The sequence below is a fragment of the Filicampus tigris genome, chromosome 20, assembly GCF_054856515.1.
Source record: "Filicampus tigris isolate MCC_2025a chromosome 20, RoL_Ftig_1.0, whole genome shotgun sequence".
Lineage (NCBI taxonomy): Eukaryota > Metazoa > Chordata > Actinopteri > Syngnathiformes > Syngnathidae > Filicampus > Filicampus tigris.
Genome location: NC_141236.1, coordinates 217,298 through 245,242, shown reverse-complemented (window position 1 = coordinate 245,242; position 27,945 = coordinate 217,298). Strand labels below are relative to the sequence as shown.

At 42.8% G+C, this 27,945-nt stretch overlaps 1 protein-coding gene and 1 pseudogene across 5 annotated transcripts in view; one reads left to right on the top strand and one right to left on the bottom strand.

The window, feature by feature from the left end:
* Nucleotides 1–27,945, bottom strand: part of mdn1 (midasin AAA ATPase 1) — a 219,081-nt gene that overhangs the window by 112,815 nt on the left and 78,321 nt on the right. For all 5 annotated transcript variants that reach the window (XM_086018242.1, XM_086018239.1, XM_086018240.1 and 2 more), the window contains exons 39-50: nucleotides 27,311–27,418; nucleotides 24,985–25,173; nucleotides 24,790–24,879; nucleotides 24,445–24,708; nucleotides 24,102–24,366; nucleotides 22,084–22,243; nucleotides 17,230–17,346; nucleotides 16,939–17,147; nucleotides 16,713–16,861; nucleotides 2,316–2,515; nucleotides 325–542; nucleotides 30–143 (exon numbers count right to left, since the gene is read on the bottom strand). In XM_086018242.1, the coding sequence (XP_085874368.1) occupies nucleotides 30–143; nucleotides 325–542; nucleotides 2,316–2,515; nucleotides 16,713–16,861; nucleotides 16,939–17,147; nucleotides 17,230–17,346; nucleotides 22,084–22,243; nucleotides 24,102–24,366; nucleotides 24,445–24,708; nucleotides 24,790–24,879; nucleotides 24,985–25,173; nucleotides 27,311–27,418 (2,083 nt within the window). The remainder of the gene's footprint in view (nucleotides 1–29; nucleotides 144–324; nucleotides 543–2,315; nucleotides 2,516–16,712; nucleotides 16,862–16,938; nucleotides 17,148–17,229; nucleotides 17,347–22,083; nucleotides 22,244–24,101; nucleotides 24,367–24,444; nucleotides 24,709–24,789; nucleotides 24,880–24,984; nucleotides 25,174–27,310; nucleotides 27,419–27,945) is intronic.
* On the top strand, nucleotides 6,792–8,879 carry LOC147127776 (uncharacterized; annotated as a pseudogene).

Here is a 27,945-nt window from a genome sequence, read left to right as displayed (position 1 = left end):
CTGTTTCACACACAAGATGAAAACTTTACCGATGTTTTGCGGTTGCAGCAGTTCAGTAAGGGATTTGCCCTGGGCAGCAAGTTGACAACTGAAAACAGCCTTTAGAACTTTGTTTCCTGCTTCCACTTGAACCAACGCCAGATCTACAAAACCAAATAAACATGTTTTAGATTAAGTCTTAATGAGTAATGTGTTGCAAGAGAGATGGTACTAGTGTACAATTGGAAATTATTCCGATTTTGACTAGCCCAAGAAAATGTGTAGCAGTAGATTGAATTCTACAATTTTTATACTGCAGTTAGTAGCTCACGTAGAGAAACAAACCAGGGGCATAAGTGTAGCTCTTTCCTAGATGTGAGAGCCAGCGACTGCGCATGGCCCAGTCTCCATGAGAGGCACACTCTGTGACAAGTCTGACTGCTGTTGGTATCAGCTGCAGCACATCTCTTTTCTCCAGATTTTCCAGTCTCTCGAAGACCAGGCCTTCATGAAAACTGCTCTGAAGTACCTTCTGCAGATCAACCAAACTTAGTGGGCGATTCCTTTAAAGATAAGACAGGAGAAATTTTATTAGTCTCAAAATGGGGACTAATAATTAACTAATTACTAACAACAACTTCCCACTTTAAAGTAAACAATTTAATTACTTCCAGGAGTGAATTACTGTAGGCATTTGATACACAGATCTATTTTGTTACATGTAAATTGTAAGTGGCTAATAGTCAATGGTAACATGGCCACCAATACGAAAGTAAGCCATTTAATTTAGTATGATGCCACATTATTTATGGAATTGACTCAGCTATTATGTTTTGGCCTACTCACCCTAACGTGCAAAAGCTAGCAAACTAGATCAGAATTGTGGTAAAGTAATATGAACGGAAATGGCTGGCCAAAACATGGCTCAATAGAGTGTTTCCCAACCTTCATTGAGCCACGGCACATTTTTCCGTCAGAAAAATATCTCATGGCACAAAACCATACAACAAATGTCACAAAGTGGATACATGTGTCAGAAAGACTCCAGGACTGGCGTCACAGAAGATTTATTTCGAACTATGAGTTTTGCCTTTTAACCAATTAAGGCCTAAAGCACCAGGCAAAGCCTCCCTCGAAAACCTAAGGGCAACTTCAGAATTGCCCTCTAAAAGTTTCAACAAATACAAAATTTTCAAAGTTTCAAAACGGTCAATATCATTATCTACAAACATGTCTTAAAAAAAAAAAAGAAAAAAAGAAAATTACATATCCACTTTCTGTATTATACTTCGGCTGTAAAGGTAGAGAAACGTAACAGCACTCCAGTGGGAGAAACACAGTAATGCGCTCCCGGCCTAAATGGGTTAATGTGGACCAGATGATCAACCAGTACATATACATACAAAGAGATCCTACAGCTTTTGCTTTGTTCAGTATGCAAGAAAAGGTGAGCGTTACACCTGATGGCAATGCCTTAAGCATTTGACAGTTCGTTCCGTGAAGAACACCCCTGTGCTGGAGCAATCTCCCTTCCCACCCGACCTGGCTTTGTATGATTTTTTTTCCCTCTTACCCAAGCTCAATGGGATCATCAAGGGGACCTGAAGGCTAAAAGGTGTGTTAGTTTGCAGGGGGATTACTTTAAAGTAAAACTACTATGGTGACACAAGCTCGCACCACACACACGAATTTCATTGCCATAGTCATTCCTTCATTTCAATCTCAGTTGAATCACAAGCAAGACAGTGCACCATTCTCACTCTCTTTACAATTTCAGTAACGTGACCAGGGGCACAAACTCAGTTGTTGGATGGATGGATGAATTAATTTTTTGACATGTTATGTGTCTTGACAGCTTCTTGGAACACATTATGTTTGTACTACCTTTATTTATTTTCCGTTATTGATTTTTTTTTGGGGGTACTTTTTGCTTCATTTGTGGACTTCTTTTGTAAATGTTCACTGTGTTGCACTTTGGTAGTTTATTTATATAGACAAGGGAGTTTTATTTATATAGCACATTTCATACACAAGGCAACTCAATGTGTTTTGAGAGGTTTGCACAATAACACTGGTGCAAAATTTTTGGACTACGCCACTCATTTGAGAGGAAGTTAAAGAGAACCCCGCAACAAGAACAACTGGTATTCTTCTAATTTGGACTTGAAATGTATCTCTTGTGACACAAGTCCTGGAACATAATTGTCAAACATTATGTACCTTAAAGTGGAATAGCATTCATTTGTTCTGCCTGTCACTATAAGCTACTGGCATGAATAGATGAACAATTAACTTTTCCAAAAAGTGTTTTGGATTCACTGGTAAATGACACTTACCGTTTACCCTGTAAACTGAGGGTGTTGAGGCAAAATGACAACACCTGCCCATCTCGAAGGACAGTAGAGAAACAGGAATCCTCTGCGGAGAGCAATGCAGAAGGGAGGCTGTCAGGCCAAACGCCGGCACAAAGCAACCTAGTGTCCCAGTTTTTGGTGTCCAGAATAGCCAGGTGCTGCTCAATCACTTGCTGGGCTAGCTGGAAAAAAATAGTACAGTATATGTTATAAAATAGTACATCTTCTGAAGATGATGAACTATGAACACTAGATTTCAAAACACCTGTCACCGCTTCCTGGTGGAAACGGCTATGAAGCAGAATCTGTAGTCCAAGTATGATAACTTTTATTACCGTATTTTAGACTATAAGCCGCACCTTTCTATAAACCGCACCCATTCTATTTTAAAAAATAATAAAGAAAAAACTATATACAAGACACACCTTAATATAAGCCTAACCTATCTATGTTGAAAAATTAGATATTTACTTCATTTACTGGACAGTTTTGAACTGTAAATGTACATGTATGTACCTGAACAGATTATTTCCTAACAGTGCCTTTTAACATGGCAGAAACTTTGATTAAAGTACTTCATTTCACTGCCAGCTGTTACTTCAGTTTGTCAGTTAACGAAAATCCACCTTTTACTGCTGTACTAGAGCACAGAGCCCTCGCCTGTTGAACTCCTCCACCTGCAATCACATCCTGTTAATGGCAATTGTGTTGTATTGTATTGTAATTCTAGTTAGAGCGCCCCTGGCGGAGGAAGAAAGACCCACAGAATTGCCGCACACTTATATAGATGTCTTTGAAAACTGTCCTCTCTGAGCGATAAGGGCCACAATGCGTAGCTAAGCCACATGGTTCAAAACCTAGGAAAAAAGTAGCGGCTTATAGTCCGGAAAATACGGTAAACCCACGCCCCAAAATAATTTGTCTGAACCTCAATGGGGGTGGGGATTATAATATCATTAATAACAAATATTACCGAATTATAATTAACATTATTACCCCACAAACTACAACCCCAATTCCATTTCAGTTGGGATGTTGCGTAAAATATAAATAAACACAGAATATAATAAATTGCAAATCACGTTCAACAATAAACTTCGTTTTTAGCAAATAATTAATTTTGAATTCTATGGCTGCTACATATTCCCAAAAAACTGGGACAGGTGGCAAAAAACATGGGGAAAAATGAGAAATGCTCATCATACACCTTTTTGGAACATCCCAAGTGAGCTGGTGGTTGTCATGATTGGCTATAAAAGGAACTTCCCTGAATTGCTCAGACATTTACAAGCAAAGATGGAGTGAGCTTCTTTGTGAACAACTGCATAAGAAAATAGTCAAACAGTTTGAGGACAATGTTCTTCAATGTACAATTGTGGGGAATTTAGGGATTTCATCATCTACGGTGCATATTATCAAAAGGTTCAGAGAATCTGGAGAAATCACTGCATGTAAATGGCAAGGCCGAAAATCAACATTGAATACCCGTGACCTTCGACCCCTCAGGTGGCACGACATCAAAAATCGACATCAATGTCTAAAGGATCAGCACATGGGTTCTGGAACACTTCAGAAAACCAATGTCATTCAATACAGTTAAGCGCTACATCCGTGCAAGTGCAACTTAAAACTCTACTATGCAAAGCAAAAGCCTTTTATCAACAGCACCCAGAAACACCAGTGGCTTCCCTCGGCCCAAGCTGATGTCCAAGCTCTCAAATTCTTTTGTAATCATATTCCTATCTGCTACAGGGGATGAGATATCAATTATTGTGTAGGTGTTGAATTTCTGAGAAAAGCAGGTTTTAGAGGGTGATTTTAAAATCAGACTTTTGTCATGCCAGACCTGGAACTTTTTTGACACACCCCTCAATTAACATGTGTATCCACTTTGTTTCACGAGGCACTTTAGGCCTTAATGGGTTAATTTAACAGTACAATATTTTCTTTTGAGAGTTCCGTGTACCGGTAACTAGACCACCATTAACTCAACTAAGTACAGGTGGCCCTCGGGTTACAAATGAGTTCCGTTCCTACGCTGGTGACGCAACCGAATTTCTATCTAAATCGGAATTAACGCATTAATACCCCCTAAAGCTCTAAATATATATCCGATGTTCGTTGGTGTCTCGCCTTTCCCTGACCTTTGTTTCCATCATAATGGCTTTCTCCTCTTGGCTGGATCAATATCGCTAGAAGATCCTGCTTTCTTTTTTTACACACGCAATATGGGGCTGGAGACAAAATGGAAACTCGGGCGTCAAAGTCGAAACAACAGTAAGTTACGTTTGATTCACGTTTCGCCAAACATGGCAGAAGGGATGCACAATATATTGTAAAAATGTCCTCGCAATGATATGCAATAATTTTCTTATGGAATTATATGCTTTTATCTAAATTTGACCAGTCAGACGCAACTTAAGGCCCTGATACACCAAAAAGACACTGGCCAACAGTGACAGACGCTGTGGCGTCCGGCCGTCTGTCGGCACGTCACGCTGGAGGATACACTGCAACGACAGACAGCGACGCTGACCATTAAAGTACCTTCTGCGCATGCATACGATGAATACCATTCCATACCATCGGCGGCGGTAGTCACCATTTCTCATGGTTAGAAAACTCCAACTGGAAAGCTGTTGTCCGGGGGTGGATTATAAAAACGTAAACAATACATTCAGCTCTATTCTTCGCTCACGAACTCCCACGCGAAGTAATCCATCACGTTCTTGACATGGTACTGTGAAATACTTACATTGTCAACCCTCGCTCTTGTACTTGTAAGAAGATTAAGGCAGCGGCGTGCTCACTGTTTTTCCGCATTTGTCACTTCCCGTTGGTGCTCTACGCACTGATTTGCTAGCTAGCAGCCAATCAGAGTGACCAAATGTCACAACTGGTGACGCCGTTTCAACGTACGTAAACGCCCCGAAGACGCTTACAGACGGGTTACGACACTACGACCGTGGCCACTACACCAAATAGACAGCGCTTAAAGACGCCACGCTTCATGACCTCCGACGTCGGTTTGGTGTATCAGGGTCTTTAAATCTGCATTGCCAGCCAATGGTTGGACATTATCTATGGCAGGGGTCGGCAACCTGCAGCTCCAGAGCCGCATGCCGCTTTTTCATCCTTATGTTGCGGCTCTGCTTGGCTTGGCAAAATAAATGATAAGTGTCCGACTGAAGTGTATTGTAAGATTTTCCAAAGACACAAAGTCAGACGTAGCTTAGTTATCGCCTTTTTATTAGCACGGCTACTGTGGGTCATACAGTGTAGTTGACGCCAGCTACAGTGTAAACGTTCCGTCATAAATACACACGGATACCGTGATGCATTCAGGAACCTCGGAAACAACACAACTTTGCAAAACACAAATGTCAAAAGAACACAGATAACCCAATTTGTTAAAGTACGTTATTTGACTCAAAAACGTGTGCCATGTCATGGCTTGTTAGTGCTGACTTTAATTCATGTTGCTTTGTCTCCCTATACAGGTGCTTTAGCGTAATTGAATTTCATGAATATTTGTAACTTGTCTTCTTATTGGCAGATTTAATCACGACACCTCCGGTTCATGGTTCACGCATAGTCTGCAAAGCAACACACTATTTTGACGTTTTTACAGCCATTCTACAGCTGGTGTTCTCAGAATTTCCTCTTGTTGTTTGTGCCTGAAAAAAGCCCCGCTTGTGAGTTGTATTTTTCCTTTCTTTCATGTGACACACGCGTTTGGTTCAGCATTTGATGTTGTATAATCGTTTAGTTAATTGCTTGCATTCTGAATGCCAGTAACATTACAGTAAACTAAACTACATTTATATTGTTTATAAGATATGGACAACTTTAAATTATAATTTATGTGTATGCTTATGTTATGTGAGTAACGTGCTATAGTTGGACTATATGTTTTTGTATCATTTCAGTTTTATGAATGAAGATATACTCAAGGGATTGAAGACAACAGTAAAACAGCTCAACTTTACTCCAGCTTCTGCGTTTCTCTTGAAGATTGTTCGCTATCTGTCGATTTATGTTCAGACACACACTGAGGACAAAATAATGTGAATCATGTCTTCTTGTTAAGTCAAACTGTTTAACTTCTTTCTTCAGACCTTATGCAATTTTGGTGATCAGCATTCGCCTTCTTCAGAGACGTTTGACGGAACTTGACGTATCAACAGACAGCCGGCGTGGTCGGAAAGCCCAGCGACACAAAACTGCACAATATCTGAACAAAATACTTTATTTGTGTTTTGCCCATTTGTTTAATTGTAAATTGTAAGATTATTGTGAACTCAAAAATATTAAAATAAAATTATACAGTCACTGTCGGCCGAAAATCTCGGAAATGCAAAGATGCTCAAATTATTTTTTATCAATTCAATTCGAATGGTCCTTCCCCATTTCGTCTGTATTTTCTATGCAATTCTAGCCAGTTTTATTGGGGTGAAAATGGCAAATACAGGTAGTCCTCGAATTACGACGTACGCGACCTACGAAACGAAAGTTTCAACTATACAACGCCTGTGCCTCCTCCACCGCTTTGTCCCCAGCATCATAGTGACTACGTTTACATGCAATCAATATTCAGTTTAAGTTCAAAATTCAGATTTCTGAAACATTCTGAATAACCCGTTTACAGAGTTGCTCCGGCATTTGAATAACACACTGTGTACGGCGACACACGGTGTCATGACTCAAACAGACGTAATTTCCGCTTGTTACTTTTAACTGTCAATAAAACACTTGATATTCATGTCACTCACTACATGAATGAAGCAGCCGGTTTCCTCCTCGTGCCAAAAGTGCCATTTTGTGCTGCGGCTTGTTTACCTCTGCTTGTGTATTTGTGATGGGTTGCGTGCCAAAAAACACACTTCCGCATACAAGCACTTCATGTACTACAAAGACCAGCATTCCTTGCAGTTGAGCATGCGCCGAGTGTCTCGATCGTGTTTCCGCGCCGGCAGTATCTTTGCCTTTTTCGCCTTCCTCAACTCTTCTCCTTCCACCTCTCAGCAGTAATGCTTTGTATAGCATCTTATGCTTTTTATTTCAAATGAATTTTTGTTTTTTTGTTCAAAGTATTGTGACGTAAATTTCTACTTTAACGGTGAAATCCGGCATACGCGGAAATTCGTGTTACATCGCCAGTGTAGGAACAGAACTCGTTCGTAAATTGAGGACTTCCTGTGCTCAAAGCACAATTTCACGGCCGGAGCTGTGTACAACACAATGACGTGTCCGCCGTCTGCTGATTTTTTATTTTTTTTTGGCAATAAGTGAAAATAATAAGGTTCTCTCCTGTTTGTTTAATATGGATCAATAAGAAGCTTCGCTGCAAAAAGATCCTCCTCACGTCTGTCGTGAAGTAAGTCACGTTTCATATTAACATGCACTTTAGATGCGGTTAGTTGAATCTTTTGTTGTCTTTTGTCAAAAAAAAAAAACGATGCAGGGAAACTTGTCATTTTTGCCACGTTGTTGACATTAAGGCCACTGTTAGATTTGTGCTTGGAAGAAGTGTGTGTAGAAGTGTTACATGTGCTGCCCGCCGCGTCGACTCGCCGCAAATTCGCCAGAGAGACGAACGACGAACGAGCGAGTCTTTTTCCCCCTGCATTTTACGACTTTTTTTTGGAGACTACTCTGAAGTTTTTTTGGAAGCAATAGATCGCCGATTCCATCAGTCTCGGCCGCACAACAACTCGGACACCGACGGGCTTCCTCGGCTGCCCTTCAGCTGCTCAACTGCCTTCATCCACCGGGCGACTACACGCAACTCTGTCTTGCATCACTTGCAATCGTCTCATTGAAAGGCTTTCCCTGCGAGAGGGACGTGTCCGTCAGCTAGAGCAGAATGATGTGGTAACCGTAGATGTGGCGGACACAACTGTTAGTATGGGTTGTAGCCAACCTGCTAGTCCGGATAGCATTAGCCCTAAGCGGCCTGCTAATCGCGGTGAGCCTGTTCAGACGCATAACAGATTCAGCCCGTTAGCTAGTCCCATTCCACCTCGGTCTACTGGCTCCCGCACTTTAGTAATAGGTGACTCCATTACCCATAACATTAAGCTAAAAAAATCCAGCCACCGTAATGTGTATTCCTGGGGCCAGAGCACCCGATATTGAAGCTAATCTTAGGGAGCTGACTCGCAAAAGGACTAGACACCAGCAAAGGGCAAACAACACTCGGTACTCCGACATAGTGACACGTCGGCTCCAATGATACTAGGATGAGGCAATGAGAGATCAGAAAGAACATAGCTAGGACTTGATCTCGCTAGAAAGATGAGTCGGCATCAAGTAATTGTCTCTGGCCCCTTGCCTGCGAGAGGCAATTATGAGAGGTGTAGCAGATTATTCTCGCTTAACCGGTGGCTGGCTAGCTTTTGTAGTGAGCAGGGACTGCAGTTTGTAGATAATTGGCCTTCTTTCTGGGGCCGACCCGACCTGCTTCAGTTGGACGGCCTTCACCCTAACTGGGAAGGCGCCATCACTCTTTCTAGAAATATAAATTACTGTTTGAGCCTTCCATGACAGTTCACATCGGAGCAGGTCGGGTTACAGGCGATTAGCGAGCCTGTAAGAACGGGTATGTAGTCTGTAAGGCTAGAGTTAACTAGCGCTATGCTAGACTCTGACAACACACATAGTGTTTGATTTAGATTAGAGCCGTACACGGCGGCACAGTGATCGACTGGTTAGCACGTCTGCCTCACAGTTCAGAGGTCGTGGGTTCGATCCCGGCCCCGGCCTCCCTGTGTGGGGTTTGCATGTTCTCCCCGTGCCTGCGTGGGTTTTCTCCGGGTACTCTGGTTTCCTCCCACATTCCAAAAACATGCATGGTAAGTTGATTTGACTCTCTAAATTGCCCCTAGGTGTGATTGTGAGTGCGGATGTTTGGCTCTGTGTGCCCTGCGATTGGCTGGCAAACAATTCAGGGTGTCCACCGCCTACTGCCCGAAGACAGCTGGGATAGGCTCCAGCACGCCCCGCGACCCTTGTGAGGATAAGCGGTATCGATAATGGATGGATGGATAGAGCCGTACACACCACATATTCCTGCATCACATAGCGATATTATTTCTACTGAGGTGGTGCAATATGATAATAATAGTACTCGAGAGCCGATAAATAACTACCATATTCCGACAGTCGTACCCTCCCGCATAATACAGGACCCAGGGAACGCAATCTTATTAATATTATGATTAGGAATCCTATTATGGGCAATTAAGTAAAAAGCCGTCAAGAAAGCCCTGTTAGTTAATGACCTCATAAGAGACCATAAACTGAACATGATTGGGCTTTGCGAGACCTGGTTAAAATCTGATAATTTTTTACCGCTAAATGAGGCCTCGCCTCCAAACTTCGTTAGTTCACATGTCGCGCGCCCTCATAAGAAAGGTGGGGGTGTTACCCTTATTTATGAATCTGATTTCAAACTTAGCATGCATTCCAGTGACGCCTTAAAAACATTTGAAGTGCTCATTATGCGATCTACAGCCTCATTACTGTTTTTTCTCGCAGTTATTTACCGTCCCCTCGGCTCGTATGGTGGATTTTTAGATGCGTTCTGAGTTTTTGGCTGATTTGGTAACTCACGCAGATAATATAGTGATTATAGGTGACTTTAACATTCATATGAATCTCCCGTCGGAACACTTAGAGCGGCGTTTCAGACAATAATTGATAGCTTTGACTTCACGCAGATAATTGACGAAGCGACGTATAAAAATGGTAATACTTTAGATTTGGTACTAACCCAAGGTTTAGCATGCTCAAATGTAATGGTGTTACCGTATACTACTGTTATGTCTGACCATTACTTTGTAAAGTTTGAAGTGCGGGCTCATTACCATCGTCCTGACCACAATCAAAGCTTTAGCAGCCGAAACATTAGTTCTTCAACCACCGCTGCGCTGTCTGAGCTACTGCCCCTGGCAACTGCTTCGTTCCCGAGCTATATTGGTTCGATTGGCAATCTCACAAATGATTTTAATTCTGCTCTGTTAAATGCGCTTGATTCCATTGCAACATTAAGACAAAAAACTCATCCTAAACGGCCTTCTCCGTGGTTTACTGAGGAAACCCGCTCACTTAAACAATCATGTAGGAAGCTAGAGCACAAATGGCGTGCGACTAAACTTGAGGTCTTCTATCAGGCATGGTGTGATAGCTTACTAATATATAAAGAAGCACTCGCCTTAGCTAAAACTAATTACTTTTCCAGATTAATTGTTCTAAATAAAAACAATCCTAAATATTTATTTGATACAGCGGCAATGCTAACGCGACAGCTGCCGTCCTCCAACAGCTCCTCTCATTCAGCCCATGACTTCATGCAATTCTTTACGCAGAAGATTGGGCGCATTCGGGACGAGATTAAGGACACCGCTCCTAAAACCCTGTTGAATTCCGCAAATACTGATGCTAGTAGGGGTATTATGGCTGATAACTGTCTCACAACCCTATCTCTTTTTAAAATAGTATCTCTTGAAAGCCTAACAAAATTAGTTGGTGCGGCGTGAAGCATTCAGATTACAATACACCCTGGAGCACAACACGGAAGAAGCAATAAACACACAATTAAAACGAGTCTACGAACAGGAATTCAACATCACAAAACAACGACAAATAAGGAAATTTAACAACCTCATGGAAAGAAAAAACAAGACAAAACCATCACGCCACACGAATGAAAAATGGATATGCAACTTGTCAAAACGCACACTCACAGATACAGACAAATCTATTTTGTCAAGAGGTCTAAACTATGACATCACGCCCGAAAGAATTCCTCTTGAAGAATACATATTAACAACAGAACTGGCATGCCATAAAACTCACAAACAGGGAAAAAAAAGCTGACCTCCGCAGCTCGATAGCAGGAATATTAAAAGCATCAAAACCCCCAAAAAGCAATATAACAAAAATGGAACAGCAAGCATTAATGTCACTAAAAACAGGCGACTCCATCATCATACTTCCAGCAGACAAAGGACGTACAACAGTGGTCATGGACGCAGACACATATCATAAACAAATGGAAACTATGCTACAAAGCAGCAAGACATATGAAATATTGAACCCCACAGAAGAAAAGAAAAACACACTGAAAACACTACTCAAACCACTTCTGGAAACCAATAAAATAACACGGGAAAACTATAACCATTTAATACCCACCGCTAATATCACACCCCGGATTTATGGAACCCCAAAAATACATAAAAAACACACACCACTCCCCGAAATAGTAGATAGCATAGGATCACCAACATCCAATTTGTCAAAAGCCCTTGTAGAAATCATTGGCCCTCTCCTTGGAAAAACAGAACATCACTGCAAGAACTCACAACAACTGGCAAAAGAACTCCAAAACATAACAGTCAAAAAGGACGAAATATTCGTATCACATGACGTAATTTCACTGTTCACAAAAACCCCAGTAGATGTCACACTACACATAGTTACAGAAAGACTAAAACAGGACAAAACTCTCAAAGCACACCAACCTGACAGTCACTGACATTTCATCACTATTATATTTTGTTGCCAAATCCACCTATTTTCAATAACGGTCAACAATCTACAAACAAAAAGAAGGCTTCGCAATTGGAGACCCACTATCCGCAATTATGGGCAGTTTTTTCATGGAGGACCTGGAAACGAAAGCCATTTAAACCGCACCGCTGCAATACAAACCCACACTCTGGAAACGATACGTGGACGACATACTGGAAATAACGAAGACGGGACACATACAAGAACTCACAGACCATCTCAACACCATTGATAACACCGGGAACATACAATTCACACATGAAGAAGAAGCACACCAGACCATATCGTTTTTGGACCTAAACATTCATCACAAGGAAGACAGCAGTATAAAAATCACAATACACAGAAAACCCACGAACACAGATCAATACCTCCTCTGGACATCAGAACATCCCACAGTACATAAACTCTCCGTAGTAAGAACCCTATACAACCGAACTAGTATCATAACAGACAATAATGACAGATTACGGGAAGAAAACCACATACGCACGCACTCACACTCTGCCAATACCCCAAATGGGCCATCAACAAAGGAAGACAACAAGCCAGACAGAACCAACAGGGAAAAAAAGCACGAAAGACAAAAACAAAATCAGTAATCGACAGTGAAAACAAGGACATCATAACACTTCCATACATCAGAGGAAACACAGAACCCATCCAACGCATCATGAAAAAACACCAAATACACACTGCAATAAAACCACATCAGAAATGACAACAACAATTTGTGCACCCAAAAGATACCATAACACCCGACAAAAAATGCAACATCATTTACGAAATCCCACGCAAAACATGCAATAAAACATACATCGGAGAAACTGGTCGAACTTGCAGTACACGAAAAAAAGAACATCAAACAGAATGTCAAAAAGAAACAGCAGGACATTACACCAGAACCCAAAAACAAAAAGCCGAACAAGAGAACAAGAAATGAGCCATAACAGACCACTGCAGAAGAAACAATCATACCATGGACTGGGAGAAAGGCAGAATCATAACATCAGAAATCAATAAACTCAAAAGATGGATTAAGGAGGCCATGGCAATAATGAGAAGTGGAGAAAACAGCATCAACAGGGACGACATGCTACATGCTCCTACACACCTGGGACACCATCCTACGACGGCGGCGGCGGCAGGCAGGAGCGCAGCTTTGATCGGGTCGGGGAGCCTTAATTTGAAGGTCCCCCGACCCGGTCAGCTGTTTTTAGACACGTCACGTGAAAGCGGTGACGGGGTCCGAGGAAGGCTGCAGTGACAGCCGAAACTGTCAGCAAGGTAAGAGAGTTTTCTCTTCAGGTAGATCATTGTTATTGTCGTAACAAAAGAAACTTGAAGTATCACTTATCAAGATAACATGTCGCTTAGCAGACTACTTGAACTATGAACTGGAGGTGGCGTGATTAAATCTGCCAATAAGAAGACAAGTTAGAAATATTGGGGACAGATTCAATTACGCTAAAGCGCCTACAGAGGGAGACAAATCATCATAAATACAAGTCAGCACTAACAAGCCATGGCAGTAATAATCATGTTCTACTGCAACTATGTGTTAATAATTTCACACACAAGTCGCTCCAGAGTAAAAGTCGCACCCCTGGCCAAACTATGAAAAAAACTGTGACTTATAGTCCGGAAAATATGGTACATGCTTCAGCTTGGTGATATTATACGTAAATATAACATTCGTTTTCATTGTTATGCTGACGATACCCAATTATATATGCCACTCGAGATAACAAACGCGGCTATTTAATGTAATTTAGAGGCGTGCCTTGCCGAGATTAAACAATGGATGTCTCTCAATTTTTTGCTTTTCAACGCCGATAAAACCAAGATGTTGATTATTGGCCCTGCTCGTCATCGGCACCTTTTTATGAACACCACTCTGAGGCTCGATAAATGTACTATTACCCAAAGTGATTCAACAAAAAATCTTGTGTTATATTCGACCCAACTCTGTCTTTTCAAATGCACATTAAGAATACTACTAGAACCACATTTTTCCATCTCCGTAATATTGCTAAAACTTGTCCAATTCTGTCGAATAGTGATGCAGAAAGTTTAATAATCCACGCGTTTGTTACGTCTCGCCTCGATTATTGTAAAGTTTTGCCCTCTTCCCATGTCTAGTATTAAAAGTCTGCAGTTAGTCCAAAAAGCCGCAGAAACACTCTTGAGAAAGTTCGATAATATTACTCCGATATTAGCCAATTTGCATTGGCTCCCAGTCCACTTGAGATGCGATTTCAAGCTTTGGCTACTTACCTACAAAATACTGCACGGCTTAGCACCTTCCTACCTCGTCGACTTAGTGATACCATATGTTCCGATCTGAAACCTTCGGTCACAAAATGCCGGCCTTTTAGTGATCCCGAGAGCCAAAAAGAAGTTTTCAGGCTCTAGAGCGTTTTCTATTCGGGCACTGATGCTTTGGAATGCCTTACCCGTGGATATTAGAGGCACTACCTCAGTAGAAATGCTTAAAACACGACTTAAGACTTATTTGTATGATTCTGCATTTAGTTGAACTGTTTGTTTTGGCCTCTTTACTGCCGCTTCTATTCTTTTTCTGCCCCCTTTTCCCAGGCTTGGGAATTAGGTGATGACGACCGAATTGGAGGTTGCTGTTTCGATCCAACAGCAACTGACTGCTACAAGATTGGAGGCTGACCACATCCTCGGAGGCGCTGTTATGGAGATTTCTACATTGGGCCCCTGCTCACTTCACCAATGTCATCTTCCTGCAGCACTTCATTTGATTAACGTTCACATCATTTTAATAAACACTGTATGATATTATGTGTGTTCAATGTTGCCCACTCGGCATCCATTGCAGCCTGATCATCCTGGAAGGGGGATTCCCCCATGTGTGGTCCCTTCTCAAGGTTTCTCACTTTTCCCCAGATGGGGCTTTTTGAGTTTTTCCTTGCCCTCCTGGGGGTTAAAGGGACACTTGGGTGATCTTAACATTGGCACTTATATAATAGGTTTGCATGTAAAAATGACATTCGTACTAAAATGCCCACCTCAAAAGACTCTGTAGTGATTTAAGGGCTTTTTTTGTGATTAGGTTTATGACAAATTTCCCCGCCCCAAAATGTTATGTTTTCGGTCTCAGCGGTCTACGTCACGCGAGGAAGGCATGCTTGGTAATATTGCTCGCTTTGTCAATTCTGTAGTCTAAAACGGTGATCGATCGCCACCAAAATGCAAATTCACATTACTACTCTTGTCCATTTCAACCTGTGAAAGTATAAAAGTGTTCTGCAGTGTTCTGCACAACAGTTTGGATTTATTGACACAAAACGTGATCTCATCATGATCACCTCCACAAAATCAAAAATACCGTGGCGATTGCTCCTCGACTTTCACAAGCTGAAGCGGACAAGAGCATGAATGCGCACACGAACCCTGACTAGTTATATTTCTGATATTTAGCGGCGCTAAACTTGTATCTCAGGAGGGAGAGAGATGGCGGCTTGCAGCAGCAGCACGCAGATTGGAGCTTTACGTCCCCTTCTTCCCTCCCCTAAAAGGTAGGATAATGGGACGGCTAATAGCAGCAACTAGCTTCAGGCCGTTAAAACAAAAGGCGCACAACAACATTAGCTCCTTACTGTCCGCCCAGCGTGTGGAGGTGAAGATGAGCCTGTGTCTTCATGTCGCCTCGCAAGCAGTCGTGTGCGGTGTCCCTGCTTGCTTGCTTGCAGCCGCCACCTTCTGCACGAGTGAAGCGGCGTAAGAGTGACGAAAGCCCTCATCGAACAGCGCACAAAAATTTCTAGCGAGGCTGACTGCACAGCCGAGTGTGGCTGCATTGGAACGTGCCATTTCGGCTGTTACCTTCCAAATTGGACGGCGCGTTGTAAGTCGAAAAACTGGGGCCATTCCTCATCCAAATAAATGTGCACGTCTACTCATTCCCACTTCAGTCTCTGTAAATATCCTGACTGGTGTTTAATGCCTCCCCGTCCTAACCGTGATCAGCAAAGAAGTATTTTTTATTTTTTTTTCAAGCAAAGAAGCAGTGTGCGCTCGTCCCAGCCTAAATCTATGTAGCTCTGCTGACTTTCACATTTCCTCATTCTCATATAAATCAGCCATGGAGAGGTAAATCCTTTTGATATGTTGAAGTGGGCATTAGTAGAGATGTCCACATAAATTTTGGTGCCAATTGATCGCCGTTTTTGGACGTTATAAGCAATAAAAGTACAATGATTTCCAATGGAGGGTTAAGAATCGGTTCCTCGCGTGACTCCGGCCAAACAAAAATAGAATGGTAGGGGGCGCGACCATTGTGCTCATTATCAAGGGGCGTTATTCATGGAGTTACTTATTTCCTAATTTCTCCAAAATGATTGGATAAAATGGCAACTCTTTTCATTTTCCTGATCAAAAAATATTTAAAATGAACTTTTTAGTGAAAACATGGCCATCCCGGCCCCACCGTCCCTTTAAGATCAGGGGATGTCGTGTATATGATCTGGTTCATATGTGAAGCCCTTTGAGACTTTCCCGTGATTAAGGGCTATATAAATAAATTTGACTTGACTTGACTCGGGCATTCTGGAGAGACTGTCTCTTGGATGGCCTGAGAGCGTCCCTGCATCCCTCCGTAAGAGTTGCACATAGGGACCAAGAAGAAGCAAGTCTGTGTTTCTTTAGTTAGGCTGCTTCCCCGGTGACAAAGACCAAACAAGCGGAAGATGATGATCATTGTGTAGCTATTCATCTAAGTTATCTAAACTAGACAAATTATTCGTTTCGGAACTTATTCATGATACATGATACCTTTTGGCTTGCAGTGGTACGTTGACTGATGGAGTAAACCTCTTGACAGCAATGCTGTAGTGCACTGGGTAAATGTACACCTCTCTGTAGCTGGCAGAACAGTAGGGTGGCAGCATGGAACAATGAGGCCATTGATGAGGCAGGGGAATCTTGAGTAAAGAAAGCAGTAATTAGTAGACCGCGAGAGTAACCAATTAGATCTTGAAATTGTGTTGGTGATGTGTACCCCAGATTGCAGATTTGATGCTTTTGTGTATTTCAATCAGCAAATTACACACACAATCTCCAGTCGCTCCTGCGGTGTGAAGCAATGTTTTCAAATCCAGTGTGTCCCAGGAGATGCCGTCATTTTCCCCAGGGATGTAAATTTCTACCCCTCTGTTTCTCATGGCCCTGGAGAGTTCTCCATGCACAGGGTCCATTGTCAGGAACAACCTGTTTAGTTCAACACAATATTATTTTAAATAAGATGAAATGTTATTGGTGAATAATTATAGAAAGTTAAAAACTTCAATACCTGAAGTTAGGATGTGGTGTAATTACTGGGGTCTTCCCATCTATGACCCCACGTTCATTAATGGTGAGAGATCCACCAGGTTCCAGGAGGGCATTGAGGCGATCCAGTACAGAGGCACTGAACACATTTCACACAATCAGTTCAAATGGCTCAATATCCCAGACTGCCAAGCCATCACTTTCAAAATCATGAATGGCAGGACATGAGGTGTCAGTTGTTCAGTGCATAATAAAACACAACTTAAATTTGAAAATTGACATCAAGGTCCCCACTGGAACCCCATCTCAATTTAATGTCCTGTCTTTTCAATAGGCATTCCAGCAAATTTGATCTCCTTAGTTTCAAGTATTTCAAGTCATGAGTGTGGGTGTTTTCTTTCTTTACCAAAATGTAATAATTATGTCTCTGCCAAGCGTACAAAGAAAATAACACAGCAGGCTTAGTTATGTATGTTCTGGGGGTGCTTTGCTTGATCCGGAAAAGGGTGTTTTGAACGTGTGCATGGTGCAATCAAATTTCAAGAGAAGGGACACCGCTTTCTATCTCTACATTATCTACGTGCTCTTCCAAGGACAGCACAATTTACAGTACAAACACCGTGTTTTCTTATTTTCATGCTCACAATGATTCACGATTTACACTTTCTGCTTTTATGATGAGAGTGGCAGTTCCCTGGAGATGAAGCACTATTCAGAAGGCATTCCTTTGGAAGGAACTACTCATCCCAATGATGGTATTACAACTGTTTGTATCTACTCCTGTTTGTATTCAATTGTTGCCTGTCTGAGACTCCTGTAAATGGGTGGACTTACACCCTGTCTGGACAACAACCATTTATGGAGTGCCACCGGGACAACAAAAATCCCTAGTTGTGAATCAACCTTTCACTGCTAATCACAACAAATAACATGTATAATGAATCTTCCATCCATCCATTATCTCCCGATTATCCGAAGTCGGGTCGCGGAGGCAGCAGCTTCAACAGGGAAGCCCAGACTTCCCTCTCCCCAGCAACATCTTCCAGCTCTTCCGGAAGGATCCCAAGGCGTTCCCAGGCAAGCCGGGAGACATAGTCTCTCCAGCGTGTTCTGGGTCGTCCTCGGGGTCTCCTGCTGGTGGCACATGCCCGGAACACCTCACCAGGGAGGCGTCCAGGAGGCATCCTAATCAGATGCCCGAGCCACCTCAACTGGCTCCTCTCAACGTGGAGGAGCAGCGGCTCGACTCTGAGTCCCTCCCAGATGGCCAAACTTCTCACCCTATCTCTAAGGGAGAGCCCGGACACCCTGCGAAGGAAACCCATTTCGGCCGCTTATATCCGAGATCTTGTTCTTTCGGTCATGACCCACAGCTCATGACCATAGGTGAGAGTAGGAACGTAGATCGACCGGTAAATTGAGAGCCTCGCCTTTCGGCTGAGCTCCTTCTTCACCACAACAGACCGATACAGGGTCCGCATCACAGCAGAGGCTGCACCGATCCGCCTGTCGATCTCCCGTTCCATCTTACCCTCACTCGTGAACAAGACCCCAAGATACTTGAACTCCTTCACTTGGGGCAGAATCCCATTCCCAACCCGGAGAGGGCACGCCACCCTTTTCCGACTGAGGACCATGGTCTCAGATTTGGAGGTGCTGATTTTCATTCCGACCATTTCACACTCGGCTGCGAACCGCTCCAGCGAGAGTTGGAGATCGCGGCTTGAAGAAGCCAACAGTACCACATCATCTGCAAAAAGCAGAGATGCAATACCGAGGCCACCAAACCGAACCCCCTCGACACCTCGGCTGCGCCTAGAAATTCTGTCCATAAAAGTTATGAACAGAATCGGTCACAAAGGGCAGCCTTGGCGGAGTCCAACCCTCACTGGAAACAAATCCGACTTACTGCCGGCAATGCGGACCAAACTCTGACATCGGTGGTACAGGGACTGGACAGCCAATGTCAGGGGCCTCGGTACCCCGTACTACCGAAGCACCCCCCACAGAACTCCCCGAGAGACACGGTCGAACGCCTTCTCCAAGTCCACAAAACACATGTAGACTGGTTGGACGAACTCCCATGCACCCTCGAGGACCCTGCTGAGGGTGTTGAGCTGGTCCACTGTTCCACGGCCGGGACGAAAACCACATTGCTCCTCCGAGATTACGAGATTCGACCTTCCGACGGACCCTCCTTTCCAGCACCCCTGAATAGACCTTGCCGGGGAGGCTGAGGAGTGTGATCCCTCTGTAATTGGAGCACACCCTCCGGTCACCCTTCTTAAAAAGGGGGACCACCACCCCGGTCTGCCAATCCAGAGGCACCGTCCCCGATGTCCATGCGATGTTGTAGAGACGTGTCAACCATGACAGCCCCTCAACATCCAGAGCCTTTATGAACTCCGAGCGGATCTCATCCACCCCCGGGGCTTTGCCACCGAGGAGCTTTTTGACTACCTCGGTTACTTCAACCCCAGAGATAGGAGAGCCCACCTCAGAGTCTCCAGGCTCTGCTTCCTCAGTGGAAGGCGTGTCGGTGGGATTGAGGAGATCTTTGAAGTATTCTCCCCATCGACCCACAACGTCCCGAGTTGAGGTCAGCAGCACCCCATCTCCACTATAAACAGTGTTAATGGTGCACTGCTTCCCTCTCTTGAGACGTCGGATGGTGGACCAGAATTTCCTCGAAGCCGTCCAGAAGTCATTTTCCATGGCCCCCCCCGAACTCCTCCCACACCTGAGTTTTTGCCTCAGCAACCGCCAGAGCTGCATTCCGCTTGGCCAGCCGGTACCTGTCAGCTGCCTCCGGGGTCCCGCAGGCCAAAAAGGCCCGATAGGACTCCTTCTTCAGCTGGACAGTATCCCTTACCGCTGGTGTCCACCAGCGGGTTCGGGGATTGCCGCCACAACAGGCACCGACCACCTTGCGGCCACAGCTCCGATCGGCCGCCTCAACAGTGGAGGCACGAAACATGGTCCACTCGGACTCGATGTCCCGCCGGGACGTGGGAAAAGTTCTGCCGGAGGTGTGAGTTGAAACTCCTTCTGACGGGATTCTGCCAGACGTTCCCAGCAAACACTCACAATACGTTTGGGTCTGCCAGGTCGGACCGGCATCTTCCCCCACCATCGGAGCCAACTCACCACCAAATGGTGATCAGTTGACAGCTCCGCCCCTCTCTTCACCCAAGTGTCCAAAACATGGTACCAGAACCCAAGCTGTGTGTGGAGGTGAGCCCGACTATATCGAGTCGGAACCTCTCAGCCTCACACACCAGCTCAGGCTCCTTCCCTGCCAGAGAGGTGACATTCCATGTCCCAAGAGCTAGTTTTTGTTGCCGTGGATCGGACCGCCAAGGTCCCTGTCCTCTGCCGCCGCCCAGCTCACACGGCACCCAACCCCTTTGGCCCCTCCCACCAGTGGTGAGCTCATGGAAAGGGGGACCCACGTGTCCTTTTCGGGCTGAGCCCGGCCGGGCCCCATGGGTGCAGGCCCGGCCACCAGGCGCTCGCCATCGAGCCCCACCTCCAGGCCTGGCTCCAGAAGGGGGCCCCGGTGACCCGCGTTCGGGCGAGGGAAAACGTGATCCATTCATTTTTTTCTTCATAAGGGGTAATTTTGATCCGTGCTTAGTCTGGTCCCTGACCTAGGACCTGTTTGCCATGGGTGACCCTACCAGGGGCATAAAGCCCCAGACAGCTTAGCTCCTAGGATCATTGGGGCGCGCAAACCCCTCCACCACGATGTGGTGACGGCTCACGGGGGGATAATGAATCTTAAAAAAAAAAAATCCATGTCTAGGGAAAGATTTTTATACCAAGTACGTGATTCTGTGGTGCAGATAATTAGTCCCACCTTACTGCAGCTTCCACACAGTCAAATTACACCAAGGCACTTGGATAATTTGTGAAATAATATTTTAACAAGAAGTCATTATCATACTTTGAGGTTTTCATGAAACAAAATGCACACATATTCCAATCGTGCCCAATACACTCACAATACAAGCAGGAACAAATCCAAGTAAAAACCAACATTTACAATTGTGAAGAATTGACAACAGACTGTTGTGTCATTGTGCTTCATAGGTATGATTTCAATGAATGATTCGTCCATCAGCAGTGAGCAAAATGACATTAGCCGTCTGTGACAACTGATCACTCTGATTGGTTGTTACCCAGCAAATCAGTGCATGAGCGAAGTAGACAACCAAATGGTACACAACAGCAAAGAAAAAGGCATTATCTAGTAAATGAAGATATACAGTTTATTTTTTGACTTGTAAGGTTCTGTATGTGTGCATTGTATTTCATGAAACCCATACAGTGGATGGAATGATAAACAATGACTTCTTGGCCATGTGCTCTGTGTAGCCAAGGCAGACTTCACAACTCGGGCGTGCAAATGTTTATGCCTGTGCGTGCAGATGCACCTTTGTGCGCATGCACGTGTCATCTTAAGGCCGCCCCCATGTGAATAGTCGTGTCACCCTGGCCACCCCACTGAAAACGATATAGCTTATGCCCTACAACAATATATGATCTCACAAATCGTTCTAGGGCTGATTGGACAAAAAAAAATAGCAAAATGTGTGTGTTCAATCATTTATTTCAACTGTAGTTTTTTTTTCTTGTTTTCCTTCAACAGTCCCTGAGGTATTGATATTTTGTCCATACAGGGAGGGAAGTGCGATATGTAAGGACTGCATTCTTATGACACCCACTTTTGCATTCCCCATCCAAAGATGTGTGCTGTCATGGTCAGAAAAGTAGGTTAATCTTTTGTGTGTGTGGTTTTCTACTGCTTTTGTTGCACTACAATAATAGCAGTCACCTGAAAGCTGTATTGCAATGAATATTCAGTATTTCTTACCTGCAGAAGTTAGCATTGTCCATGAGCAACCAGTCACCTGCCTGCAGGGCTTGGATTAGCATTCCATCTAACCACTCAAATCCTCCATTGGTCCATCCATTCTTCAGCTGTGACATATGCTCCTTTAGTTGCATGAAGTCCAGTTTCAGCTTGGACATGTCTAGGGGGTTGGTACAAGCGATATGGTCATACAAAGGTTTTTATATATCGCCAACCTCCCCACAATATCATCAAGTATCATAATGTGAGGTTCACAACGTGATATTATCGTATCGTGACATTTGGATATCGTGACATCCCTGACATACCCAGACGCCAGTTCGCAAGGAGAAGAGAGCGGGGGCCCGGACAACGTGGCATTGTGTGGGTGAGCACGGTGTGTGGAACAAAAACATATGTTTCTTTATGTGAAAGTTGTGACACACTGAGTGAATGGGGTTCATATTGTGCGAGATAAAGCACAACAGAGTTTTGCGTGGATGTTTGTAAACCAATTTGTTTGTGAACGAGAGTTTCGTAAGCTGAGGTGCTACTGTAAAATCAAAAACGCGTTTCTAAATCATGCATGTATTTATTACACGGAGCAACTTCCAACCCTATCTGCACTGTGAGAAAAAGTGATTGCCCTATCAATCTAATAACTGGTTGTGCCACATTTGGCAGCAGCTCAATTTATAGAGCGCTTTAACAACAGCCACAGTTGTAATTAAGTGCTGTACATATGATCCAACATAAAACATAAACCACATTAAATAAAAAACAGTATCAAAGTAACAATGAATGAATAAATTAGTTTTTTGTTTTAATTTCCTGATTGTCATTTCATTTTTAATTTATTATACGTAGATTTCCGCTATTTGTTTGCCGGCCCAGTTCCAATACCTCACGAATGGCAATACTGAAGATCAGTTAAAATTAAAAAAAAAAAAAAAAAAAAACATTCTTTTCTAATGAAAATAAATAGCGTGCATAGCGTCACTCGCATTTGCTGCCGGAGCTGAAAGGGGAAATCAACCCAAACACATTTTTTCAACAATATGTTCCCAGCAGGCCCACTAGTTGAAACCCAGCATTCTGATTAATACTGTGTTTGTGGAATATGAAATAAGCAGCAAAATCCACCCGTTTTTAGCCATCTCAGGGGTCGTTACCTGAGCAGTTGTCATTTTCAGTCAATAGAAGTTACAAAATGGCCGCCCCCAGAGATTCATTGTTGATTTTTTCTCACATTGAATATTGCATGACTAACTGGTCACTAACAAGTTTAAGTACATTAAAACCAATAGTATCTCTCTTCAAAAAAGCTGTGAAAATATTGGATAGGAAATTATTTTCCACCAATCTCTGCCCTATTCTCCAGAAACATATTTTAAGTTTTGATAATTTTAAAAAGTTTAAACTAGCCTGCTCCATATATAAGATTTTGCGTGGGCTTGCTCCCCCACCCTTGAGTGAGTTTATTATGTTAAGATCCAGCATCAGTGGGAAAAGAACCAGAGCCTTCACTCGAAGTGACTATGCAGTATCACAAACCACTTTCAGTAATCAGGTTTTATCAAAGGTGAGATTCCAATTTCAAATAAAAGACTGTACCACTTTTAAAGTCAATCTAAAAAAGTGCCTGAAAAGAAACCAGATATGTGAGCGCTAATTTTAAATCAAGCCTCTATGTGCCCTCGTGTTAATATTATTATTATTATTTATTTTTTGGTTTTGTTTTGTATGTCGCGGATGTGTCAGTTCTATGTGCTGATTTCTTTTTGTCATTTTCTTTATTGTTGATGTTATTGTAATGTTGCTTCTTCTGACAAGCCAGGGACTGCGGATGGAAAGTAGACATTGGCTAATTCTGGCATATGTACATGCAAATGTTCATGTGCACTGTCCCTTTTAAATAAACAATTGCAAATGAGACTTCCAGCGTTTCTTGTTTTTGTTGGCAAAGTAATCATTTGAGAATTCCACCTCTGATTCATAGGCCATCCACATTGTGAATGCTGGACAGCTTCTACCATTACCTGTGAACACTTTGAGCTTTGTGTTCAGTTTTTGCAAGAGCAGGATGATGACTTCCAGTTTGTTTACAGCCTCAGAGTTCAATGTTCTTCTTGAGCCTTCCAGTTTCTCTTCCCTCAGCCAGTGGTTAAAGAGGCCCCATGTCTGCAGCAAAAACTCTGTGTCTTGCAGGCACACATCCAGCGACATCAAGCCACGCCTTGCTACCAAAGCAACCAAGTAGTACACGCTATCAAGAACATGTTGCCATGGACGCATAATATCCACCTAACAACGAAAAACATGGTTGTCATCTACAATTTGTAGACAATGGCAGTAAGCTACAATATGAATTCAAAAAGTGACCTGTTCGAAGCCTCCCAGCAACTCTGTTGTGTCCATGGCACTGTTCATGGGCATGACCCTGAGGCGGTTTCCTGTCAAGAGAGCAAGTAGTCTCGCCAGGCTGGTCTTTCCACTGCCCGTTGGCCCAACCAGTATGGTCATCCAGTTCATCTCAACACACTTCATGAGGGACTCAAGTGGCTGCAAAGCTTGGTGCGTGATGGAGAGTGGGGGATCCAGGCCCACCGGGGCTCCACCACTTCGCTGCAGGACAGAGAAGCCCACCTAACAGGGATATTTTACACAAATCAAATGAATGGTTTCATCTTGTTGCAGGCAAACGGTTGCTTTAACATTTGAATCTACCTGAAAGCTGAGTGGGGTGATATGAAATTGTCTAGAACCTGTGTAAGGTTCAAAGTCTTCCCCAAACACGTTCCTGAACACAGTCAGCACCTGTGTAGTGGAAGAAGACAAACCATTTAACACTATGCTCCACACCTGTAAGAATTATTTCTTTCCAAAAGCAATAATAAGACAGCCAGAGATAAAAAAGTTTACCTGTGCCCTGTCTGCCTCCGTTCTCATCTTGTCCGCGTATACCAAAGCCACATGTTGGCCAGGGTTGAAAAATCCTGGCGATTGATCCGCCAGCATTAGCTGACACCAGCGAAATATGTCACGCAGGTTGAACTCCCAGGGGCTTCCTTTTTGACCCCAGCGTCGTTCAACACTCACCTCCTGGAAAAGCTATTGAGGCACAAAGTGTCGAATTCACTAGACAATATGATTAGAATTTGGGTAAACGCTATACTCAACAGTCTACATACGTTCTCCAGGTAAACTGTACTCTATTGTCTTTATTTGGTTGGTCCTAGGGGTGGAAGATATGACTATATTAGATCGTTAAGCGGTTTAACGTGTTCACGATCTTATAAAGCCGAAAGATGGCTTGATCGTCTACGTGGCACATTCTATACAGTTTAGCTCTATGGTGGCGCAAAGCCGCTGACGCGTATACCCGACCAACCAATCACAGCACGCGCAGTGCACGGTACGTGACACTCCCCGCCTCCCTGTTTGTTTGTATAGCCGGAAGCTATAGAATTGGTCCCGAAAAGAAACACCACATCCACAGTGTCGATTTGGTTTGGCTTTTCCTCGGAGGAGAAAGCGCAAACCAGTTATTTGCAAACTTTGCAGAGACTCGGTTCGGACGTCAGCGCCGACAGCCAAAGCAAACGGAGATCAGACACATGGTAGCCAGAGGCAGACGCTAGCTCCAAGCTAACACAACCCACGGTAACAGTAATTTAACAAGAGCACTCCATATGAAAAAACAAGCAAGCAGTGTAAAGAAGTAACTCAGGCAGTGGAAAACGAGGGCTTTAAAAGACTCTTCAAAGTACTAGACCTGCATTACGAGCTGTTTTTTTATGTTTACATTATGTTACCTTTTATGTTTACATTCACTGCACATTTTGATAAAAATTGTCACTATTCAAATTAAAACCTGTTCAGAAAGCTTAGCTGACTTAAAATGTCATTTTTTTCTTTTAGAGTTTTATACACATTTTATACGTTTAACATGAAAATGGTCAGAAATGTGCAAATTAGTCTTCAAAAAATGATGAAAACAAAGAATCATGATAAAATCGTGATCATGATTTCATCTTTTAAAAATCGTGATATTATATTTTTGCCATATCGCCCACCCCTAGTTGGTCCTCACTTGCCACATGCCGCAGGACTGGTATACTTTCACATATAAGGCTATTGTTGATAAATGTGTACATTGTATTGTATCTGTCCTTCATGATTACTTCAAATACCTTGAACATCAGATGTAGCATGTGGATGCATTTTACAGTGCCATCCGCTTGTACTGAAGCCAAACAGAAGCTGATTTTATTTTGGCAAACACACTTCCGACTATGGTAAAAACAAATACATTTTAAAAAAGACCACCTCCCACTCGACATGGAAGTGTTTCTTGGGCTTCTGAATGTCCAGCTAAGCCACTCATTTATACCCTTTGTAAATATGCTCTTTCAATCAAAATAGTCTTCTATTGTGTAATATATTCCAAAATAGAAAATAATTTCACGCAGCAATTTAGGGGTGGCTGGGGGACCGAAAAGCTATGCTGCTGCAGGCAGCAGACACTGTTTTTAGCAATCAGTGGAAACAGGATGTACCCGAGCTCAATTTAGAGTTATGGCAAAGGCTTTCAATATTTGTAGCGGTGATTTCTCACTTTTATTACTGTAATACCTTTTCAAAAATCACAAATAATTTACATGTTGACTTTATGGAGTGTTGTGTGTAAAGTTTCGAGCAAAGAAATTAATTTTATCCATGTTGGAAAAATCTTGTAACATTAAGATGTGGCAAAATATTTAAGTACTGTGAATACTTTCCTGATGCACCGTATGCAAGATATTTCTTGAGATTCCTTCTTCATGTCCATTTAAGGAGAATGCTTTTATTTTTGTTTTCAGTGTCAATTTTAAATGTCAACTCCGTAGTTTTCAGTACCTCTATTTTTTTCTTAATTTACAACTTAATAGTAGAGTTTTGGTGTGGAGAGAAGGAGTTGGGAGTGTACGCTTCGAGACTGAGAAGTTGAGTAGAGCGGATTCTGCTGTCTGCCTCACCTGTTGTCTGGGTTGTTAGCAGGTACAGAGTTCTATATGCACATTTGTTTGCCAGTGGCACAAGAGTGTTTGTGTTTGACAGTAAACAGTGTGCCTCTATTTGTGGGAATCTTGCAAAAATTACAAAAATGTTAACAGTAAAATATATTCACAAAATTTCGTTATATACTTTCAAAGTCAAAATGTTATGTCAGTGTCCTGTCACTGTTGAAACAATAATAAACACCTACCCTGTCACTGAATTCCACCATTCTAGAAATGATTTCTTTATCAATGGCTGGAAAAATTGAATTCCCTATAAACTCCATGTCTTTGCCGGTGAGCTGGTCCACAAACACCTAGAAAAACAATCAGAGTCACAGCAGTCGGTGACAAATCAAATAAAAGATAAAACGATAAATGCATCAGAAAAGATGACTAACATTGATTAGTATAACATTCATTAATACTAATATTAATAATAATGCAATATAGTGGGGTAGTACTTTATTAGACAGTAAAATGTAATTCGTTTCAGTCTCCCCAAGAAATCCAACAAAAATTTGTTTTTAGACCCTTTACAAAAATAGGGAAAATACCACCCTGTAATATCTACTTTACAAAACTTAAGAATAATAACATAAAAAAAGTAAAGAATTAAACATTGTGGGCATCATGATTAATTCATTGCAACTTATTCTGATGTGCGCCATGGGCCACTATAATACAGGTAGATATAACATAAGACTTTCACAACTATTACTATACTAAGTTACTCAGTAAATGGTAATGTTAATATATTTTTTTGCAGTGAATAAAGAAAATATACCTGTAAGTAGGGCTGTTCGATTTTGCCTAACAGGAAATTCCAGATTATTTTCTCTCA